This window comes from Gobio gobio (assembly GCF_949357685.1).
Source record: "Gobio gobio genome assembly, chromosome: 5".
NCBI lineage: Eukaryota > Metazoa > Chordata > Actinopteri > Cypriniformes > Gobionidae > Gobio > Gobio gobio.
Window position 1 is genome coordinate 28,006,858 of NC_137101.1, and position 24,211 is coordinate 28,031,068.

Consider the following 24,211-nt stretch of genomic DNA (forward strand, 5'->3'; position numbering starts at 1 on the left):
AGGGCTGTCACAGAGACAGGTATGATTTCTCAGGACACCTATTTTAGTGATATCTGTCTGGTTGTAGGGAAAATGTATGTGTGCTTTTCCAAAATTGCTTGCAGCACCTTTAATTTAACTAATTTAGATCACTTATCTTTGCATAAAGTTCAAGAGAGGCTTCTGGTTTCTTGCCAGATTTCACATTTTATGAGATTCCCTGGCCATCAGTGATGCGCGGGTCAATGTATAAACAACCCGCACCCGACCGACGTTTTCAACTAACCCGCCCGCAACTCGGACCGCAAAAAAAAAGAAGAAAATATTGTACCCGACCCGCTTCCTGACCCGCATTTTTTAAAAGTAGTAAATGCTCATCGTAGCTCATTGGGCCATTGAGAAAATGTTTCAGGCCCTGACGTGGTGTGCTCAGAGGTGCAGCAGCGAGAGCAGGAAGTTCTTGAGGCGGCCCATCATTTTCCATTTCAGCTCCAGATGCATATTATTGATGAACGCGATGTTTATGTTTCGACCCGGCTTGAAGAATTCATCAGCCCACATTTGGAAAACATTTGGAAAAGTGTGAAAGCCCTTAGGAGCGCAAACTGTTATTTTTCTGAATGCTGTATGATATAGCCTAGTGTTATGTAATACAGGCTTGATTTATTCATTTATTTCGTTTAATTTTCTTAACAATTAAGATGCTGCATGTGTTTATCCAGTCTAATCGAAGTGTGCGTCTCTCCCCCGACTTTCCCAACAAAAATCCCGCCCCCTCTCAGAAAATACATAAAACTGACTTTAAATGCGTTTAAAAGTAGCCTATTAAAATGGTACAATGGCATTGCTCAGTTCAACGTTTTGGGAAATCGGGCATTTTGTCCCGCGTCAGCATTTATTCAAAAGTTAATAACGCTCAACATTCAAAAGGTAAATAAGGATTTATTGACGATCCGACCGACCGTGACCCGAATATCATTAAAAATATTTTTGGATGACTCGTAACCGCGGGTAACCGCGGGTGGCCGCGGGCACCCGCTCATTTTGGATCAACCCGCGCATCACTGCTGGCCATACCTCAAAACCTAGTAACCTGTCTCATTAGACAGCACATTTGGGAATTAATAGTAATTTTCTCAAATTCTAGGGAACATTGCATGCAACCTTTTATAGATAGGGCAATCCCAGATTGAGTTCAAGTTCAGTTAAAAATTATTTTTCCAAGATGCCAGACAGAGCCTAAGGAAAAGCGTTTATATATATATATGAATATAATATGAATATACCAAATCTCCAAATCTATACCAAACATCTCCGTAGACTTGGAAAAACACTTTTTTTACACATTGTTACTAATGCACTGATACTGTCTCTTCACTGAAGCAGAGATGTATTATTTGCAATGGCGGTATCATGCGCAGTGCTTGAGGTGTCCTCCCCTCAGTCCAATTACACTTTCAGTATGTCTTAGTCTACTTGAACCTGAAAACAGTAATAGTCCCTCTGTGGTCCTTTGACGCACTGAATGTGTATCACAGCCATCTGCCGTATATGTGTATGTTTATAGCTGAGGCTTACAAAAGCTATTTTGCTCCTTGACGTCCTTGCTACAATTACCCTTGTCTTCGATATATTATTCCTTAGTGTGGGTCTAAACATGTTCATAACACTAACACATACCTCTATGAGTGTTTTGAGTTCCTGGTTAAACTCCCTCGAGTGAATCCTAAGGCAACCCCACACTTCCAACAGTATGTATACGTGCTGATTTAACATATGAAACCTTGCTCTGTCATGATGCAGCTTGTTACCCAGCAGGTGGTTTTGTAGTTTCCTTCCCTTCAAATGCATCAATAGTGTGGCCTTCAATTATTGAGCTACCGCACACAGCTATAAGTGAACAGGGATGATTTGTGACCCATCACAGTCAATAGAAGTCAGTGGACTAAAGAATAAATGTGTGTGCGTCTGTCTACATTGCCCACAGCAAGGTCTTATGCTCTTTACTGTATGACCACATCACATACTCAGTACTCCGGTGCGTTTGTTGGGTTTCTCAGCAGGGAGACTTATTAGAAGCCCAAGGCAAGCAAGGAGTCTCTTTTAATGTTGTGTGCTCACACCTCTAACTGCACTTCACACATCTAGGCGTCGAGTTTGGCGAGACGCCCCTCAGGATGAGCGTTTGATATCGCTGACAAACCTCTCATAACCTGTTACGTGGTCTTCCTTTAGGGGGAGCTCTGGGATTTTTCTCTGGGATTCATCTTCTTGGTCTACATTCTCAGTTCTGTTCAAGCCCCAGCTAATCCGTTTCTGTCAGAGGGCTTTTTGAAAGAAAAAAAAAAAAACTAGGAGTTATCATGTGCGGTTAAGTGTGAAGCGTGATAGCGTCTGTGCTAAAGAGTACGGTGTCCCTGGCTCCCCTGGTTTGTGATTGAGCTGAGAGACTGGCGATATTGCACTGCCTAGTGCGAACTTCTCTCTGCTATAGAGCCAGAGGGACACAGAGGTTTGTTGGCGTGCCGCGAATTAGCAGATTCAGCTCAAACACACGCAATGGTTGATGTGTTCCTGCTGTTCGCGGGTGCTTGTTAGCCCTGTACAGTTTAACAAAACTCCCCCAGCTCAAGCCTTTTGCCTCCGTAATGAGCTAGAAGATTGCTTCTGCTAGGACAAGCTCATCTGCAGTATATCCCAAAGGAAAGAAACACTAGCTTTAGCCAATTCTAACTACCCTCTTCTGCATATTCCTAAAGGCTTGAATACCAATGAAGTCTTCCCTTATCTAGAATTCACATCTAGCAAGGACTTTCCTTTCCTTTCACATGCTGTTCGGCCTGTTTCACATGTTCGGCCTTGCATGGGCGTATTGTATACATCTGTGCACCAGGCAGTAGTTCCATTCTTCTTTTTCCTCATCTGTGTCGAATCCTGATCTAAAACCTCACCATAAGGCACATTGGACAGAATCTTCCCAACAGGGATTTGAACCAGCGACCTGAATCTCTTTACCTGTCTCGTGGGGTTCCCCTAATGATCGCCCTATGTTTTCTGACACAGAAAAGGCAGTACCCAGAAGGCAAGGTCCAGGTCACTGGCACAGCCCCTTGAACATCAATATTTCATCACTTCTTACTTTAAATCTCCACTGCTAGCTCCTTCGTAGAGCAACAGCTCACCGGGTGCCCTGCACTCAATCATTTATGATAAAAATGTTAGCAAAAGTCAACCCTGCTGCTCCCCTCTTGAGCTAAAGCTGACTTCAGTGAAAGGCTGTGGACAAAATTCATGCTATAATCGAATGGGACTTAGTGGCTCTTAGACAAAATATTGCTTTCAGAGAAATTTATATTCCTATATTCCTAATTCCTTTAGGATTATTTCTCACTAAAACAAAAAATTGGTCATCATTTACTCAATTAATTTAGAAGTTGGAACACAAAAGGAGAACTTTACATAGTTGTAGCTTTTGTTCTTTTTTTTATTACAGCATTACCATGAATGCTTTTAAGCTTCAAAAAGGACCGTAAAAAAAAACATTAAAGTATCCTAAAAGTGGTTCATATGACTTGTGTGCTATATTCATCAAAGTATTTTTAACCCATTATAAAGTTGATAAAACAATGTCTTCTAAAGTGAACCAGTGTTTGTAAGAAAAATACTAATGTTAAACTTTTTTTTAACTATAATCGATTACTTCGGCCAATGAAAATGAAACTGTAATCTATTACTTCCGGCCAATGAAAATGGAACGAATTAATGAATGGTTTATACACTATACAAGATTTCAAATATAATTTTTTACATGCGTATAATTTCACTTCAAAAGGCATTGATTCATTTGATTAAATTGGGGTTGTATGGATGGATGGGGAAATCATGTTTGCTTTGTGTGGTTTTTGAAGCATCAGCGTTGAGGTCCCGTACCCTTGTGTTAAATGGATTTACAGAGATTGACTATTTCTTTATAAAAATCGTAATTTTGGCTGAAATGGCTCTTAAGTCATTATTCATTGAAAAACCTTGACATCCGTCCTAACTCTCTTTGGCCTGTTCATGTAAGAAGTAGAGATCTCTGATTCTCGAATAAATCATTATTTGGAATCAAATCGGTTGATCCAGTTCTCAACAACAGACTGGATGACTTGATCTTGAATAAAACTTATTAGGTTGTCGAGTTGACTCGATCCAGTTGCAGCAGTTCACATCTCACTGAAGAGAGGAGATTATCTGTAAATAGCAACTTCAATTTCTTTTTCTCACACAAAACTATCTCATGTTTTCAGAAGACTTAATCGTATGACACTTTAATATTACTTTTATGGTGCTTTGGCGCCCTTTTTGAAGTTGGAAACCCTCAGTTCCCATGGGGACTAGTTGCATGGAAAAATATAAAACCTATGGTCAGATAAAATTCTTTGTCTGTGTTCACTCTCTTTTTTGCCCTCTCTGTAATTCAAAGTACATTGCTCTCTCTTCCTGGCTATGGAAAGCCCTGTCATCTTAGGTTTCGCATTTTTGTTGTCAAAAGTCAAGTTAAAAATAGTTAACTTTTTGGGTCCTCATGGACTGGTCCACCCGACAGCAAATGCCAGAACTCTGTAACTGAAATTGGAAGGACAATTTTGGTTGATGAAAAGTAAAGAGCCAAGAACTGCATTGGTCTGCTGGAGGCAAAAAAAAATTTGCTGCCGGTTCTCTTGAGCTGAGCTGCGCCAGAGCATCTCGCACCACAGCGCCAAAACGGTATTTATGTTTTTGAATTCTGTAATAAATAGGATGTAATTTTACATCTGAGACTGTTTCATATCAATAGTAATAAAGTACAAAGTTTATTGTGATTTATTGGATGGGAGGAGCGCTACAATGCTCGGGGACCTATTTTAAGACCTACTGTACTTTTATAATGTTACACATCAGATGTTTTTCCCCAACAGTGAACCAAACATTAATTTAAAGGGTTAGTTCACCCAAAAATGAAAATTCTGTCATTAATTACTTACCCTCATGTCATTCGACACCCGTAAGACCTCCGTTCATCTTCGGAACAGAAATGAAGATATTTTAGTTGAAATCTGATGGCTCTGAAAGGCCTCCATTGGCACAATGGCACTTTACACTCTCAAGACCCTTAAAAGGTACTAAAGACGTCGTTACAAAGTCCATCTCACTACAGTGGTTCTAAAATAACTTTATGAATCGGCGAGAATAGTTTTTGTGCGCAAAAAAACCCTAAATAACGACTTACATAGTGATGACGATTTCAAAACAAGGCATCATGAAGCTTCGAAGCGTTATGAATCAGTAAGCCAAATCATGATTCGGATCACCTGTCAAACTGCCAAACTGCTGAAATTTGGCGATTCAAACCGCTGATTCGACTCGCTGATTCATAACGCTTCGAAGCTTCATGATGCCTTGTTTTGAAATCGTCATCACTATGTAAGTCGTTATTTAGGGTTTTTTTGCGCACAAAAACTATTCTCGCCGATTCATAAAGTTATTTTAGAACCACTGTAGTGAGATGGACTTTGTAACGACGTCTTTAGTACCTTTTAAGGGTCTTGAGAGTGTAAATTGCCATTGTGCCAATGGAGGCCTTTCAGAGCCATCAGATTTCAACTAAAATATCTTCATTTCTTACGGGTCTTACGGGGGTCGAACGACATGAGGGTAAGTAATTAATGACAGAATTTTCATTTTTGGGTGAACTAACCCTTTAAGACACAACAGATAATGTTTGTGTGAATACTCGCCAATACAGATATTTTGTTTATATTCTGTAATTCTGTGTATATCGGGATCATGCACTGTCTGAGAGGCATCTGTGTGCACGCTTTGGATCTATCAGTCAGCACAGGCAAGATAATTTTGCTTACATCAGCATAAGTTTGAAAATCGCATATCGTTGGTTCAGACTCATGCCATCGGAAATTTGCTATGAATGTACACAAAGTTGCAATGCTACACTTTATAACGATAGGCCTACCAAACTTGTGCTGAGGGGAAGCACCAGTTGTCGAGAAGCGAGCAGAGAAAAACAGCATTTTTCATGAACAAAGAAAAGGTGCTTCTCAAGTTGTCACCTCTATTTATATAGTGCTTTTTACAATACAGATTGTTTCAAAGCAGCTTTACAGTGATAACAGGAAAATGCAGAAAAAATGCAACAAAATTTGTTTCGGCTGTTCAGCCACTCTGGAGAAAACAGTGATGTCATCGTCCAGCTCAGTTCAATTCTCATACAATAGTGTCAATGCAGGCAGATCAGTAATATTGTTGCATATTTAGTGTACCCAACTAAGCAAGCCAAAAGCCAAGGGCGACAGTGGCAAGGAACCAAAGCTCCATCAGATGACAGAATGGAGAAAAAAAACCTTGGGAGAAACCAGGCTCAGTCAGGGGGCCAGTTCTCCTCTGGCCAACGTACGTTTTCGGACCATTGGGGTGGCTAGATGAGGGCTTAATGAACTAATTTTTAGTTCATTAAGCCAACGCATGTTTTTTTTTAGCTAATGTATTATACAATTTTCTCTCAGAAAACATAGAAATAAAGATACTTTTAAATGTTTAATTGCTATTTGGAGCATTGGGATCGCTAGATGAGGGCTTAATGAACACATTTTTGTGAAAACCTCAAATTCGACCAAAAGTGACATTTTTCACCTGTTTTGCCTGTAGCTCGTAATTAGCCAGTGCACATTCTGACTCATTTTTCCAGCATGGGTCACATATTATTGTACATTAATAACGGCTGTATTTACACAATCAACTACAACAGGATAATACAACATTATAAACAGCTACCCAAAGGTGGCGATATTTTGAAAGGGGCTTGAATCTGACATGACACTGGCGAAGACATGGGCATTTATACACTCATTCACGGTTTTGCAACCTTTTCCTCCATCACAAACACTGCAGTTGCTGTCGGAAATATTGCACTCATCCATTCTTAAACGTGCACTCTTAGATCAACACCAGGTCATGACTTGTCATAAGTGTCATGTTTGTTGCTATTTGATGTTCCACTGAAAGATATACACATCCTCCTAAATTATGGAGGTCCCCTTTGACATTTGACTGCACACATGCTCCCAGACAGTGGGTGATATTTTTTTTCCCCCACTGACAGCAGGAGTCTCACATCTCGCAGGTAGAGAGAGGTTTAATAAAGTAATAAAGCACAGTAGCAGAGAGCGTGTCACAGCTTGATACCCTCAGACGGTCATCTTCCCTGCTGCTCTGATTAAGGCCGGTAGGTTACACCAATAGGCAATCATCACCCTGAACATAACTCAGAGCGACCCACTCCATTTCATCTGTGCGCTCTCTCTCTCTTTTCTTGCTTGAGGCTGAAGGATGGGTAGATATGAATGTTGTGAACTGTTCGATGTCAGATCTACTCAATCTCAACAGACTTGTTGGGAAATCTAGGATGTGTTCGTGTGAGGAGCGCGCTTAATATTAGAATTGTAAATAACTGACTCTCTAAGGATCTTGAAGATGGAAGTATAAACTGACCTCAGGCATTTTGCTAACCAATGATCTCCAATGCTTGCCATCATACAAGTGCCATAGCGCTCTTACTGCTGCATTGGTGTTTATCATGACAGTGTACCTCAGATCTGTGCCCCAGAAGATTTTATGTTATGGCTGTAAGCTTACACTTGTATTTACATGAAAATCCGTCAAGACATTACGAGAATCTGCTTTGAACGAATACCGTTGTGAGTAGGCTTGTCAAGAGGGGTTTAGAAGGATTTGCTCCCGTAATGTAATTAATGGTGCTTGCTAAGGATTTGAACAACCCCTAACAACTCATCCCGCATGTGCTACAGACATTCGTGATACCTCAAATCATGGAGCTTGTTTATGAGAGGTTTTTCTACCCGATCAGACTCTCGGGCTAGAAAATGGCCGAACAAATTCCATAGAAGGAGAGACTCAAAAATATCTAGAGAAAAAAATCTTGAAGGTGGTCACCCAGAACAGAGTAGAAAAGGCATAACAGTGGCCTGGTAGTTATCCATCTCATCAATTTAATTACTTCTGAAAATGTTAAACAAAAGCCCTGTTTCCACCGGAATTACCCGGAACATTTTGTCCCAGGAACTTTTTCCCCCCAGACCTGTTGCTGTCTGTGTTTCCATCGCGGTCTAAAGTACCGTGAAGATTAGTCTGGTGACGTAAGACCTCACACGACTTTCCAGTTCCCACTGGATTTTGACCTCCATATATAAGCTTAGTAAAGCCTGAACCTTGTTGTCGGTCCATTAGTCGTATTTTTTAAACTTCAATGTTGATTCGAATAGCAAATGACTCTTACTGCACGCACCGCAACAGACTTTTAGGTAGAAAATTCTGCGTGGAGTCAGCCAATCAAAATGCTGCATGAACTCAACCAATCGGCATTATCAGCGCCCAAGTCCCACCCCCGAAAGTTCCTGAACTTTGAAAAAGTAGAGCAGGGACATTTTGAGGGATAATTCTTTACCCATAACTTCATTTAGACCAGGGATGGGCAAACCTGGTCCTGGAGGGCCACTGCCCTGCAGAGTTTAGCTCCAACCCTGATGAAACTCACCTGCCTGTAACTTTGTAGTAATCCTGAAGGCATTGATTAGCTGGTTCAGGTGTGTTTGATTAGGGTTGGAACAAAACTCTGCAGAGCAGTGGCCCTCCAGGAACGAGTTTGCCTATCCCTGATTTAGACACTGGTTCCTGCGGTCGAAACACACTAAGTACCACCCCAAAGTCCCTAGTTTCTTGGGAAAGTTCCTGCATTAGAAACGCAGCTAAATAAAGATAGATAGATGGAACTAAACCGCTAGTAGGTGGCGGCAAGTGACCGTCTTAATGAGTGACTCTGGTGCGGGTTACGCAGCGGACTTCTTCCCGGCAGTCAAAGCGGCATTACGTTGTGAAAGTGCGGACTCAGAGGAAGACCGTTAGGGTTTAGGGTGCCATTTGGGACAGGGCCTTTGACTTAACCAATTCGTTCAGAACGCTGAAATATTCAGTAATGAAACACGACTGAAGTGTTGCTGTGAGTTGCGCTATGGTTCTGCTGTGATCTTTGTTTGGAACCGTTTTCGCTGCTGAAATATTAATATTGTGAAATATTCTTACAGTTTAAAAGAACTGTTTTCTATTTTAATATATATACAATTTTAATTTATTTCTGTGATGCAAAGTAACATTTTCACCAGCCATTATTCCTGATATGCTGCCCCAGTGAAATTTCTTATTATTAACAATGTTGAAAACAGTAAGATATTAATAGATGTAACTGCATAAATTAACATTCAACAAGTTACAATTCATATCAAAATATGTACAGTATATCCAAAATATGTATTGTTAATATGCACATAACATGGATAACAAATAACTAAAACAGTAAGGATTAATTTATTTCAGAAGGTCTTTCAGAAGTTTTCACAAGGACAATTTTCACTTTCTTTAATATATCTTTAGTATTTGAAACGTTTACATTAAACGTCATACTTTCTCGTCAACTAATGTTGTATCCATTAACTAAAACTGGATTTTACTTAGATTTAAGCAGAATTGACTAATAACAATTATGGTCAAATTCTCATTTGACTAAGAAAATGTCATAATGAGGCAAACTCACTACAAAGCAACTCTTTGATTACACTAGTGTTATGTGCTTAGTTCAAACAGTCTCTCCACATTTGCACAGGTAAGGACCATTCACATTGCATTATGTGTGAAGGATAAAGATCATTTCATATGTGCGTTTATGCGTATGTGGATATTTTAAAATAATTTCTCAGCTGTGTCCTTACATGTTGGTACACAAACGTAGGCTACGTGTGTTCAGTTTGTCCTCGTTTCAAACTTATCCCACCTGAAGTGTGTCACCAGGTCTTGCGTCAGAACGTTCCAGAATGGACCACTGTGTCTATTCCCCCACTGGCCCCATTAATTAAGACCCATCATCAACCGTTCGCCCCCCGAGGGAGAGACAGACAAAATAATTAAAATGATCAATGAAGAGAAACTACAGCCCATCTAAAGGTGAACCCAGCCTTCACTCCCACATAAAACTAGACCACAGGCTTTGAAAAACACACTAAAAATGCATACGCCTTCTCAGAACCCATAGCAGCTTTTCTTTATGAGACAATGATTACATTTGGACATAAGTAGTACCTTCTACTCAAGCACAAATTACATTTTGCATCGTAGAGGAATAGTTCACCTAAAAATGTAATGTCATCACATTCACCTTTATTTCATCACAAACCCATATATATTCCTCTGTGGAACACAAAAGAGGAATTTAACCAAGCTGCTCTCTTCCATACAATGAACATAGACGGTTAACAGGGACTGTCAAGCTGCAAAAATACTATAAGATAAGTTTTATGTGAGACTCCAACCTAATTTTATCACGTTATTTGCATTATATATCTCACAGCAACATTCAACCGTGTTTCATTTACTGAATGATTCAGCATTTCTAACGAATTGGTTGAGTTAGAGATTCAATGACTGAGAATGAAAATGCGCACGATTTTGCTTGTAAAGGCGCAACTTTAGATTTGACATCAGTGACACAAAACGGCATTAGTTCTTGCGTTTCGTAACTGAATACAATCCACTAATTTTGAATATGTGAAAGCGCAAATTATATTCGTGCCAGTGTTGTTATTAACTAAAACTAATATTTTAAAAAATAATTTTGGTTAAAGCTTTAATCCGTAACTTTTTTTTTTGTTAAAATTATCCAAAATCAATCATTGAGCAAGTACATAACCAATCAGTGTTCAAAACTATCTCTTTACCTTATTTCTAATATATATATTACTCTTTGCCCGATTCACAATGGTAAGCTTGTAATCATGTTTTCTAATTTAAGTGGTGAGGTCGGTTTCCGTGGGAAATACGAGTTTGCCGCCATTCGTCTTTACATCTTTACGTCATTACTTCAAGTCCGCATACATAAAGGAGTCCCGTATGGATGCTGCAGGTGGCGGTTATCACTAATACATGTAGTCATGCAATGTTGATGTTGTTAACGTTAACAATTTGAGTACAAAGTATAACAATAATAATAATTTGCATGGTTTGACGTGATCTGAGTTAACTTTGTGGTCGTTAAATTTAATCACCATTGGTAGTGTGATTTATAGCACAACTTTTTTTCTTTTTTTTCTTTTTTGTTGGTCAGAGCAAAAGTGGCAGACATATTACCTACTTGTTTAGATTACATTTTCCAGTGAAACTTCATATTTTGAACATACTTCCAAGACGTAGTAACTGTAAATCCAATGTACAGTGAAGATCCACACTGCTGTGTGACAACCCACACATACACCTCAAAACATTAGATTAATCCGCACTGAGGAGCCGTGCCGATGTCATTTCGGGAACGAGAAGTCATTCAGACATTTGCAACAGTTAATTTTTTTTTACACAAAGGTTGGTTTTACTTGGTCAATCTGTTTTGCAGTTCCTGACTCTGTTGTTTTTGCTTGCATATCGATGTTCACAGGCTTGCGATGCTTTTGGACGTATTTTGGGGAAAGAAACGTCTCAAAAGTGTAAGCGCAGAAAAATGGAAGTCAGAAGAATACGGATCATATTTATTTTGCGTTAGCATGAAGCTGCAGTTTCAATATACATGAATTACACTTACGAATAACAGTAAAATGCTGCAAATATTTTTTTTCTTACACTTGAAAGGCGAAAACAATAAATAAAATATAAATATTATATAACTGCAACTGCAACTACTTAAGCTGAAATGAAACTGCAATAAAATAAGTTTAACTAAAACTGGAATCAAATAAATCAAAGCAAAATAGAAATATAAAAACTTTATATTTTCAGGGAATAGCAGTTTACATTTAATTATTTTCCACATAAGACTACAAAGCTTCATATGGACATATTATATGGAGCTTTCACAGCCTCTGGTCACCTTCTAGGTCGTTGTATGGAAAAGAGCAGCTGGACTTTCTGCTGAACAACAATTTTGTGATCCATGGGAAAATGAAAGTCATTAGGTTTTGAACAATTGTAAGAAAGTAATATAGGTTGAGGATTAGTAAATAATGACTATACATTTAAAATGCTCAAAAGAAAAATGGCATCTTAACACTAATACACCTATATATATATATATATATATATATATATATATATATATATATATATATATATATATATATATATATATATATATATATATATATATATATATATATAATTTATTTAAACTACCGTTTCCATGGATTAAGTCTTTTAACAAAAACAAATTAGCGGTGCATGTCATCAACAGCGTTATAAATATGTGGAAGAAAGCCAGAGCTCTGCATTATAGACACGGAAGTTCAACCCGCACAGCTGAACATATGCAGATGCCCTTGCAGCTCGGCCTTGTCTATTGAGTGTCTAATTAAGTGCATTTCACGCTTGTGTGGTCACTTTGACGAGGAGGTGACTGAGAATGACTGCGGGGTAATTGGACTGGATGTAACGTGCGCAGTCTCGAAACCACTTCCTGCCACCTTTGCGCTGTTTGTGTGTGAGTGCTCTAACACAAGGTACAGTTGGGAAGATTTCCATTGCCCGCATTTACCCTTGAAGGGGAGACCTGTCCTTCCTGTTTATTGCTGAAAGAAACACGTCCATTGATTTTCATTAGGACCCTCTGTCCGTGTCTGGCATTGCAGATAATCTTCCCTCCTCTGCGTGTGGAGCTCATTGCACCTCCAGCTGGAGCGGTTACGCCACATGGGCTCCTCAGGTGGCATCTCACGTTAGACAGACTTTTGGCTAACGGCAACATCCACCCATGTAGAGGAAGACAGTCTAACTGATATGTCAAGCAGCCAACCACAGTTTGTTTTCTTAAATAGTGGTGGGTACATCTGAAATGGGACAACAAAGAGTCGTTTTTGCCCTAAATTGTAGACCGTGTCCTACCCACTTTGTAAAAAACAGCAGCGGTGTTTCCCAGAACTTTACTGTAAAAAAAAAAATATGGTAGCAACATTTTAGGTTTTATGGATTCCTTTTTATGAAAATATGTTATAACTGATATAATGGTAATATACTGCAAAATGTTGAAGAGAAGAGAAAGTCACATGTAGAATCAAAGCTCATCAAAAGTTTTACCACAAGCTGAGGTAAATACTGTTATATCGAAGGTAAACTGTGTAATACATATATAAAACACCATCATGGCAACACAAATGACACTAAAATAATGCAATAAGCATTAATTTAACAAGATAAGTTGTGACATCAAACCCTAATGTACATGACTAATACAGTACCATCAAATGTGAATTGTCACAGGAATGTCAATTCTTCGTTTTCCACTGTAAATTATAGGATGACTTGTTCTTTTTCATTTCCAAAAGGCTAAAAATTTACATAATTTATTAAATGTTCTGTTAGATTATAGTTTTTTCATGTTATATAATAAGTAAACTTACTGTTAACCAATGAACAGGCTTTACAGTAGCATTTTTAAATCTTTATGATAAATTTTACACTCAGTTCAGTTTTCTTGTCAACTGTGTCTATAGTCAGTTTCTCTGTTTTAGTTTATGTGGCTCCACACTGTGTAATTCCGCCCACTGTGAAACCTCATTGGTCCAATTGCATGTTTCAACATCACTTATGTTCTGATTGGCTGTGGCTGTTGCATCGGTTTTGCTTTCAACTGTTGACAGATGACTTACTGTCATACGCTCCTGCTTTGACCACAGCTCTTTTCTATGACAATATGTTCATATTCAGATGAAGAATAGATTGGTTCAACAGGGTTATCACAGTACAAGGTGTTTGAGAAGGATAATGTGCACCATTCCGTGTCCCATTCAGCAGACACAAGGCCTTGTTAAAAGGGGTTACTATTATTATACCCACTAGCCCTTCACACAAAGGCTCATCTTATTTCAGCCTGCCCTTTAATTTCATTGTTGTTTTTTTTCCTGCACCGTTAGAAAATGTGTCAAGAAACCTAAATGAGGATATTAAATAAGTGGTGAGAAAAATAAAAATGAGAAACATGAAAGGTCAAACTAAATAAAGGATGTTTTCTCAAACTGTTAATAATGAAAATTGTCATATATTCAGATTTACTGGCTTCCTTACATTTTCCTAAAGAGGTCTTATTGCACAATTTTAAAGCACTTCATCAATTTCCCCTGAAGTCCAATTTTAATATTAATAAAGGTTTCTTGCACCAAAAAAAGATTTTTAATTAAATTGGTTTTCATGACCGTTTTCTGTTTTTGCTATCATACCTCGAAGACTTCTATATGTAAATGACCTCTGCTCTGATTGAGTGACCTCTGTTTACTAGCATGGTTCACAGTGTTGAACATCAGGGCAGGTACCTCATTCTGTTCATTCTGGGTCATTAGTATTAGAGATGTGCAAAACTATTTTTTTTTTCAGTATTAATCAGCCATTTAATTGGTATCAAGGAGTTAAAGGGTTAGTTCACCCAAAAATGAAAATTCTGTCATTAATTACTCACCCTCATGTCGTTCGACACCCGTCAGACCTCCGTTCATATTCAGAACACAAATGAAGATATTTTTGTTGAAAGCTGATGGCTTAGAAAGGCTTCAGACAGGCCTCCATTGGCATTCAGTACATTTACACTCCCACGACCCATAAAAGGCACTTAAAACGTTGTTACAAAGTCCATCTCACCACAGTGACTCTACAATAATTTTACGATGCGACGACAATAGTTTTTGTGGGCAAAAAAAATCTAAATAACACTTTTATCCAACTTGTTCTTGTCTTCCGTGTGCACCTCCACGACGCATGCGCGAGAATATGACGCAGATCCGGCTTTCGGACACATGACCCAGAAGCGATTTGTTTACAAGCAGAGGAAGACGCGCGTATCTAAGCTGTTGAATTCTACATTGATCGTGCTTTAGGTCTCGGCGTAGTTCTCAAAATCGGGTTAAAGTGTGCATTTCATGGATTCCCGAACCCCGCACCTACGTCATATTCTCGCGCATGCGTCGTGGAGGCACACACGGAAGACAAGAACAAGTTGGATAAAGGTGTTATTTAGATTTTTTTTTGCGCACAAAAACTATTGTCGTCGCATCGTAAAATTATTGTAGAGTCACTGTGGTGAGATGGACTTTGTAACGACGTTTTAAGTGCCTTTTATGGGTCGTGGGAGTGTAAATGTACTGAATGCCAATGGAGGCCTATCTGAAGCCTTTCTCAGCATCAGCTTTCAACAAAAATATCTTCATTTGTGTTCCGAATATGAACGGAGGCCTTTAAAGGATTAGTTCACTTCAAAATGAAAATTTCCTTATAATTTATTCATCCAAAATGTTCATGCCTTTCTTTCTTCAGTCAAAAAGAAAATACGTTTTTTGTGGAAAACATTCCAGGATTTTTCACTCCACCATTGACTTCCATTGCAACCAAAATGTTGAAGGTCCAAATCAATGCAGTTTCAAAGGGCTTCGAAGGGTTTCAGAGGCTCTGTGCGATCCCAGACGAGGAATAGGGCCTTTTCTAGCAAAACGATCGGTCATTTAAAAAAATAAAATAAAAATGTATATACTTTTGAACCTAAATTGCTCATCTTGCGCTGCTCTGCGTTCGCCAATGATTGCGCAATCTCATTGAAAACGTCACGCTTAGACGTAGGCGGAAGCCCCCGTGTTTACAAAGGGCTTGTGTGAAGACTAATACAAACGAAAAAAAAAAAAAAAGATAAAACAACGATGTTGTATGATTTTAAAGTTGAAGATGGAGTGTTTTTTGGTAAAGGGCATTTGTATTAGTCCTCGCACATTCGCTTGGGGCGGTACTTCCGCCTACGTCTAGTGTGACGTTTCCGACGTGATTTCGCAATCACTGGTGAGCGCAGAGCAGCGCAAGATGCAAATGTATAATACAATCATCAACATTAAACAGCATATCAATCAAAACTGCTTAATGTTACTGAATAAATGTCGACCCAAGACGAACTATAGGACTGTGAAAGCTTTGGGGTTGTTGATGGACTACAGTCATCCTTTTGAATCCGATCTGGATGATTTTCTCAGCATTTTGCTCAACATGTTTTTTTCATGAAACTTACCCACATTCAAGTGCTGATAAAAAAGGAATGCATGAAGCTAGAATAAATTTGTTTTGTTTGTTTGTTTTATACAAATTTATACAATATTATGATATTCATACAAAAAAAATATTCTGGGGGCCATGAAAGTTTTGTGGCTGACTTTTTTTCAAAAATGCTGGCAGGGAAAGAGTAAATAGCTATAATATTATCACAATAATACTAAAATAATAACACTCTTTAAATACTCAAAAATTACAAATTAAAGCACAAACACTATAGAAAAAAATAAAATGAAATTACCTCACTAATTGTCTGTCCTCCAGTTGGTTGTTTATCACAGGGATTCCCAAAGCTTATTGTCAACTGAACCCCTTTGACCTAAAATATTTACTTAAAGTACCCCTGAGATTTTAAGTTAATATTTAAATAAATTAACAACACATTTGTTCACAGTTGTCTGTCCTTATGATTAATCCATATGATTAAATACACTTGATCAACTTCTGCAGTTCACTCACAAACCTCCAGGCGGTTAGGTTATTATTGGTAACATTAATTTATTTATTTGGTGTGCCGTTAATAGCAATGTATTTATTTTGTTTTGGGTTTTTTTTTTTTTTACAGAACCAAGCTGTGGTAAATGTGGGTGATCATATGTTAATGCGCTTATAATTGTATAATTATAACTTATAAGTGATGTCATGATGCAAATAGATATGCCCCCTTCAATTGTGACTTGTTCACTGTCGTTTTTGTGTTCACAGGCGGAGCCTGAAGGATTTTCTCATTTCCATTTGTACGTTTGTGCTGCATTCCTGGTGAGATGGAGGAAAGAGATACTAGATGAAAAAGATTTCCAGGTAAGATAGTTTTTTTGTCGTTTTGTGCGGTCCCTGAGCCGCAGTGTGTGGCGTCCTTGCGTGAGCCCCATCCTCCCTCATTAACTCGCAGGGTCGAGGGGTCAGTGCGCCTGCATTAGTGTGATGACAACAGCAGCTGCTGTAAGGTGACATTGTACCGTCCCTTTGAGACTCTTCTATTTCCTGTCCCCTCACACACTCACTCACTTGTTCCATGCGATTGAGAGGTAAAGGGTTTTGGAGGCTTGGAGAGGGCAGATGTGTCACCAGAAGTACAATAGGAGTTTGCTTATATAATCAGAACTCCCACTTCTGTTACTGGATTCTTTTGTCTTGTTTTCATCATCCTGTCGATCACTCAACCGTCACAGTGCAATGCCTTTTATAGTACTTTGCACAATACACATTGTTCAGCAGTTTAGAACTGGTTGATAATATAGCTAACATTTTGTGGTGATACAAGCATTCAAACAGTTGACATATGCTATGAAGTATGTATCACCCTAATTGAGTATACTGTCTTTATGTGGATAAAGTTGGATATAATATACAGCTCTGGAAAACATTAAGAGACCACTTAACATTGATTTCTCTGGAATTTTTTCCAGAGCTGTATATACAACTTTGCATATAGAGCTGTTCAAAAATACAGTTTACATTTTTCACGATGATGCAAACAATCACAGATTTGCTATTTACAGTATATATCACCTTACTTCATTATACTGTATATATACAGGTAGAGTAGGATGCACTCTATGGGCCCTATTTTAACGATCTGAAACGCAAGTGTCAAAGCGTGAAGCGCAAGTAACTTTGTGGGCGGGTCTCGGCGCTGTTGCTATTTTCCCGGCGGGATAAATGGCTCTTGCGCCCGGCGCAAATCTAAAATGGGTTGGTCTGAAGTAGCTTCATTATTCATAGGTGTGGTTTGGGCGTAACGTGAATAAACCAATCCGAGCGTCATCCAACATTCCCTTTAAAAGCAGGTGCGCAAGTTCCATTATGGATTGCTATTATTATGGCGTATTTACCAGGCGCATGCCAGGAGCGGTTCACAGCCGAGGAGACTGATGTTCTTGTAAGAGCAGTGAAAGACAGAGAAGTGAAGTTGTAATGTTGTACATTATGGTAAAGGTGATTTCACAGTCTTTTTTTTTTCAGTCTTTCAGTTTTTCAGTCGATTTTTTTTCCTGGTTCTTGACGGACAAACCAATTTGTCAGATGTCCTTATATACATATATGTCTTGCCACTATTGGGCAAACAGGTCTTATCCTTAATTATTACAATTAGCCTGAATCATTTGTAAGCTAGATTTATGCCTATTTTTTTCACATCTTCGTGGCACACCACAATGATTTCCGTCATCTCATGTGTTAATATTTTTTTAGTGTAACAATTTATGATTTGCAAAATAACTGTTGCATCTGTGTAGATTACATGAGCAAAGTGTATGCGCGTTGTGCACGCTATACATTATGGTCAAGCATGCGCCCTTAAAATAGCATAATGAACAACGCGCAACGCGCCACTGACTTTAGACTAGGTTTTTTTCTGGTCAGTGGCGCAATTGTTTAATGGAACAGCAAAATAGCACCAGGGATTGTTTGCGCCGGAACACGCCTCCTTTTTTGCGCTGAACCGCCCAGGTAGCGCAAGTTCATTCACTAGTTTAGCGACGTGCTTCTGTGGAGGGAAAAGCGCGCTTTGCGCGGGTGCAAAATAGGAATGACACATGTGTCTGTGTACAAAGTCAATTGCGCTGGGTGCAAGATAGGGCCCTAAATATCTATATATCCAATATTTATTATATTGATGGGCGATAATATAGTAAAACATTTTCTACATATAACAACCATATCATCAATATATCGCTTTACTGAGTGCTGTATGTATCTGAGTAAGGATGAATATACTTATAATAGTTGTACAATTAATTATTAAGTATTGTTATCAGTCAGCATTAAATTTTCATTATTAGTACATGTTTTATTTTCTTTTTTTACTTATAACAAATCAAAAAGTGTCTTTTGCAATAAAAGTGGTATAAACGTGTATTATCCATGGGTGTACATTTCATTTAACAATTGGGGGGACAGTAAATTAAAAATAACTTAAAGGCGATGTTTGAAGGGGACACCAATACTACAGCCAAAATTGTACTTGTAAGTATATGTGGCGTTTTGGTTCACTTAAACATTTTCCTAAGTGCGTTTTTCTATTCTCTGTCATTTTATCTGGCCAACAACACAAAGCAATAGTTGTTTAAATATCATAGGTTCACAACACTGTAATATAGTTTTTAAATTATCTTGCTTCATCCACATAGCATTGAGCAAAACCCAACACGGTAGATCTACTATATTAGCTTAATGTCAGTACACACATTGACTTATCGCCTTGTTAGTTGTAGTGGTCGACTTACAATAAGCTACTAAACAATAATCTAAAAATATTGGACTTTTTTTGTCATTGCTAATTTATTAATATCTCAGCATTGTCTGTATTAGAAAATAATCACGTCATCCCATGTTTAAAGTAAATAAAATAGCCATAACAGACCACTTACAGATCACTTGTTGGAGTTCCACAACTACTGAACTTTGTACTCTCCCACCGGACTTGTAGGTGAGGTGCATGATGGACCAAACCACTGTGAGGCAAGAGAGGGGGCACTCCAAATGTTTCTAAACTTAAAACGCATTCTTTGCCCCGTTTATGTTTTTGTTTTATTACTTACACAATTATTTTAAATATACAGTATATCAATATATTATTTACAATACACAATGTGTTTTTTTATTATATTTTAAGGGAGGACAACCCTCAGATAGTGGGGGTCCTGAACCCCCCAACCCCCACACGATTTATGTCTATGGTATTAACTATCTCTGAACAAAACATTATTTTTCTATTTGACGATACTCCACAACTTACCCAAAAAAATGTATTCTGTCATCATTAAATCAGACGTATGTCATATTAAACGTGTATGATGATACATTTCTGTGGAACACAAAGGGGGGATTTTTGAAGGAAAAATAAATCAAATCAAAAAACACTGATTGAATCATTGACCACCAGTGGATATCAGAAACTGGTTATTAAATTAATCATTCTTTTGAGACATTTATTTTAAAGGGGTCATAAATTTAGAATTCAAAATTTCATTGAGCTTTTGATTAAAAGGTCATCGTAAAACAAGAATATCCTGTAAGTTTCGGACTTGAAAACTTCCTTGTTAGTCAAATAACAGATTTTATTGACAGCTAGCTCATCAAACGAGGGATCTGAATTTGTCTCCCTGTGACATCAGTGAGCAGCGAAATACAGCCTCAACAGAAGATGACCAACGCCTAATTCTGTAGCCTCGCCCACCGGTTTGCACGTGGCATGTAATAAGTACATAACATAGGCCTACGTGGTGCTACACCTGATCGAGCTGCCAAGCAATGAACATGCCGTTGAAGATTACAAAATATAGTACAGTGTCTGGTGGTGTAAGAACAGTCGACTGCATAAGCTTCCTTCGGATTGCAATATTAGGAAAGTGGTTGAACTTTATTTTTAATGAATTTCCAGCTCACGTGGGTAAGACATTGCACATTTGTTCGCTTCATTTCACCGAAGATTCTTTTGTAAACAAGACCGGATTTTGCAGAAATATGTAAAACTGTTATCCAGTCATAGCAGTGTGCATTTTCTTCCAAGTCTTCAATGCCGCCCATAAAAACTGAGCGTTTCAGGAGCTAGGCTCAAAACCAGGGTGGAAAATAGCCTATTACTTATTCATTATGATTTTTTTTAATGTAAAAACATGCACACGTCATAAGTTGACCTCAGACAACAGTATAAAAAAAATTAAAAAGCCAGTTCATGACCCCTTTAAATGAACTGTTTGATTCTCAAACTTTACAAACTTGCATTCAGTTATGGAACACCCACTTCCACCAATGAATCAGTTCCTTATCAATTACCTAATAATCAAGCCCATCCTACATCATGCATCATTTGCATCATGTTACAAAATAAAATGGGTCTGAACAGCATTCACAATCCAGAAATCCAAATTAATCAAAATACGACTTTTTTTCCTTCTAAATCTTTGCCCTCGCTTTAAACTTGCATCTCTGTGGGGAGAATAGACTGCGCAGTGTGTGAGTGTGAGTGTGTGTGTGTTGTTGAATATGCAGGGAGTCAGTGGTGTGTATCAGCAGTGTGTTGTGGGGCGGTTGATTTATTGTGTTTACAGTGCCCAGTGATTCAGAATTATCCCCTGCACCAGCTCTGCAGCACACGGCTTCTGTTTGGCATTCAGACAACAGCCCCGGGCCTCCGTCTTTACCCGCCTGTGCCATGTGTCAGCAGAGAGATTATTTCTCCTATTCTGTCTCCTTATCCTTTTGTTTCACTGTATATTCCTATTCCTTTTTGCTGGTTTGTTTTTACAAACATGACCGTTGATGAGCGATAGCCTATCGTGCCCTGCAAGACTATCCTGACATAGACCAGTTAGAGGTATAGTGGTGTTATGGGAGATCTGTGGCAAAGAAGTTGACTTTGTTGCGCTTTAACCTATGGTTTCACCTCCTTTAGGGCAATCTGCTCAGGTCAAACTGTCCTATACAAACAGTTCCCCTGCAATTCCTTGCTGATTCTTCCTTTTTGTGTTCTAGCAAATGTTCCTTAAAATAATTGGCTAGCTATTTTCCAGACTAGTGAGTTGCCTTTCTGTCTACATAGGCAGATACCTTGTGAGGAAATAAAACAATATCTTGCAAGTAACTGATTTAGAAAGCTTTCCATGCGCTACTCATGGCACATGGGTGATTGCGGTTAGCATGTTGCTAAGCTAGCCTATTAAGAATAAAAATAGTGATGCCTCAATTTCAGCAATTGAAAATATTTCTCCGAGGTGAAAAAATCACCAATGTGGCATTCATCAATCACCCATTTTCAGTTTCAGCTGCAATCAGCTTTTAGAGAGCTGAAATCATAGACCGAAACAGCGATGATTAATTAGTGCTTAATGGCATGTCTTTGCGGTGTCAACGTCTATTTCATACACACAACGTGGATAAATTAAAAGTAAACATGTCAGCTGTTTGGATACTTTGTCTGAGTTGACAATATCAATTTCTGGACTTTAAACAATCTTCATTGTGATGTTCATTTTGATGAACAAATATTGATTTTTTTTGTTTTAAATCCCAAGATCAATCTTTCAGCCTATGCGTTTTCTTTATATGCATGGATAAAACTTCACAAATCATTGTTTGTAGCCCATCTAAAAAATGCAATACAATGGGTTTTGATATAAAACAAACTGTCAATTTGATCAAAAATGTCAAAGTTGTTTGACACTCTTTAATGTGGCGTGATTCCTGTAGATGCCATAGCTCATTAGTTAGCTAGAAAAACTACTCTGGAGAGGAGCAATTTGTTAGTGATATATTTGTAATTTAATGTAAATCTGTCATGAAAGTTTTATATTACAGCCATTGTTTATATTTCAACAAATAATTATAGATACAGTATAAAAATTGCCTTTTGCGCCATTTTTGTTTTATTTGAGTGTTTTGATGATGAAATTTGATTAGTTATTTGATTATTAAATATTAAATAATAATATTAAATATTAGATTATTTTCAATTTTGAAACTTCACTTTCAGTGTAATAATAATAATTGGTGAAGCAATTATATATAGCACACACTCTGGGTAAAATAATTTGTATTTATCAGCAAATCTGTCAACTTGTCCACCATCATGAATGGCTTTTTTCCATCGAGCTTGTTCATGGCTCAACAAGAAGGATTGCCCGAACTTGAAGAAAGTGTCACCTGCCCAATCAGGCCAGTGCTGCATTGTTACAAAAGTTTATCATTTTCACATTTTTAAGTCTTGCCAATTTAAACATTCCAGTGATTTTAAACCATTTAAAGGTAGGGTAGGATTTGGTTTGGTTACACCATTTGATTTGTTCTCAATATGTTAATGTTAAGAGAAATATGTTAATAGTACCAGCATAAAAACGCCTTTAACACACATTATATAAAGATTCATATACCTAATGCATTGACATATAATCGAGACAATTGTTTTTGAAGACTCTGAAAACTCTCCCACAGTAGGTTAAGTTTGAAAATGTCTTTGAATCTTCTTATGAAGATCATTTTGATTCAGCGGGAGATTTAGATTGAATGAAAGACCTGATGTGAAGAATTAAATAAGTCTCCATTCAGACAAGAGTGAGTTATAATTCTATCCCAGCATATCAAACTGTGAAAATTAGACTTGTCTTTTGGGACTCAGGTCTTTCATAGCAGTAGATTGCAGGGAGTGCAGTATGCGTCTTAAAGATGGCCCCTGGCTTCTTCTTTCTGTCTTTCTCTCACTCAATTTAGCCCTTCATATCATATCTTTTGGATATTTTTTATTTTGGAATTTCTCATTAGGACTGGCTTCCAACAAATACTTAAAGCCCCATATTTCCGCATGAGCTGTGCACATCCAGTTATTGAGGAGAATGCTAACTGGAGAGAGATGGATTGCTGGGCGGATGTTTTTTTTTTGTGTTTTTTTTTGTGTGATTTTTCAAGAATATCTTCCAGACAGTGAGACTGTGTAGAATGGATTTCAAGCGAGATTGAGTGTTGGTTTCTAATGAAGCTTTAATGAGCGTAACAGTTAATGGCTCTTGAAAATGAGGAAATCAGAAATTTTATAAATCCTTAATTAAGCACAATCCAAAATAAATTGTAGCTGTCGTTAAATAATGCTCATTGTTCACCCAACAATGAAAATTGTCTGTGACTTACTTTCTTGTATGGAACACAAAAGGAGATGTTTACTGTGATTCATAATCTTCAGAGGCTTCAACACTTATTTGTACTCCACGGAAGTGTTTCCGTCAATCATACAAGTTTGAAATGAAATAAGGGGGAGTAAATAATGACCAAAATTGACATAACAGTATAAATAACGTAGATACCCATGCAGGTTTATTAACGTGTCAGAAGAGTAGGTGTGTCTTGTGTTTCACTGTGACTTTTGTGTGACCCCCTGGTATTTCTAGGCGTTCGTAATGGCTTCTATTCTTGGCAGGAGGGCAATTAATGAGTATTGAAGCAGGGGGAAAATCTTTACTGGGACAGAATAAAGGTTAAAAGGACTATACCACCACGACCTCATGAAAACCTGCTGTATGAACCAATCTGACCCGCTTTTACCCTTTCTGCACTCCTCATAATGTACGTAATGAAATAT

The 24,211-nt window shown here is 38.0% G+C and overlaps 1 protein-coding gene across 3 annotated transcripts in view; it reads left to right on the forward strand.

The window, feature by feature from the left end:
- The window catches only part of tbc1d22a (TBC1 domain family, member 22a), a 190,682-nt gene that overhangs the window by 140,638 nt on the left and 25,833 nt on the right, over positions 1 to 24,211 (forward strand). For all 3 annotated transcript variants that reach the window (XM_079817527.1, XM_079817529.1, XM_079817528.1), the window contains one exon: positions 16,846 to 16,941. In XM_079817527.1, the coding sequence (XP_079673653.1) occupies positions 16,846 to 16,941 (96 nt within the window). The remainder of the gene's footprint in view (positions 1 to 16,845; positions 16,942 to 24,211) is intronic.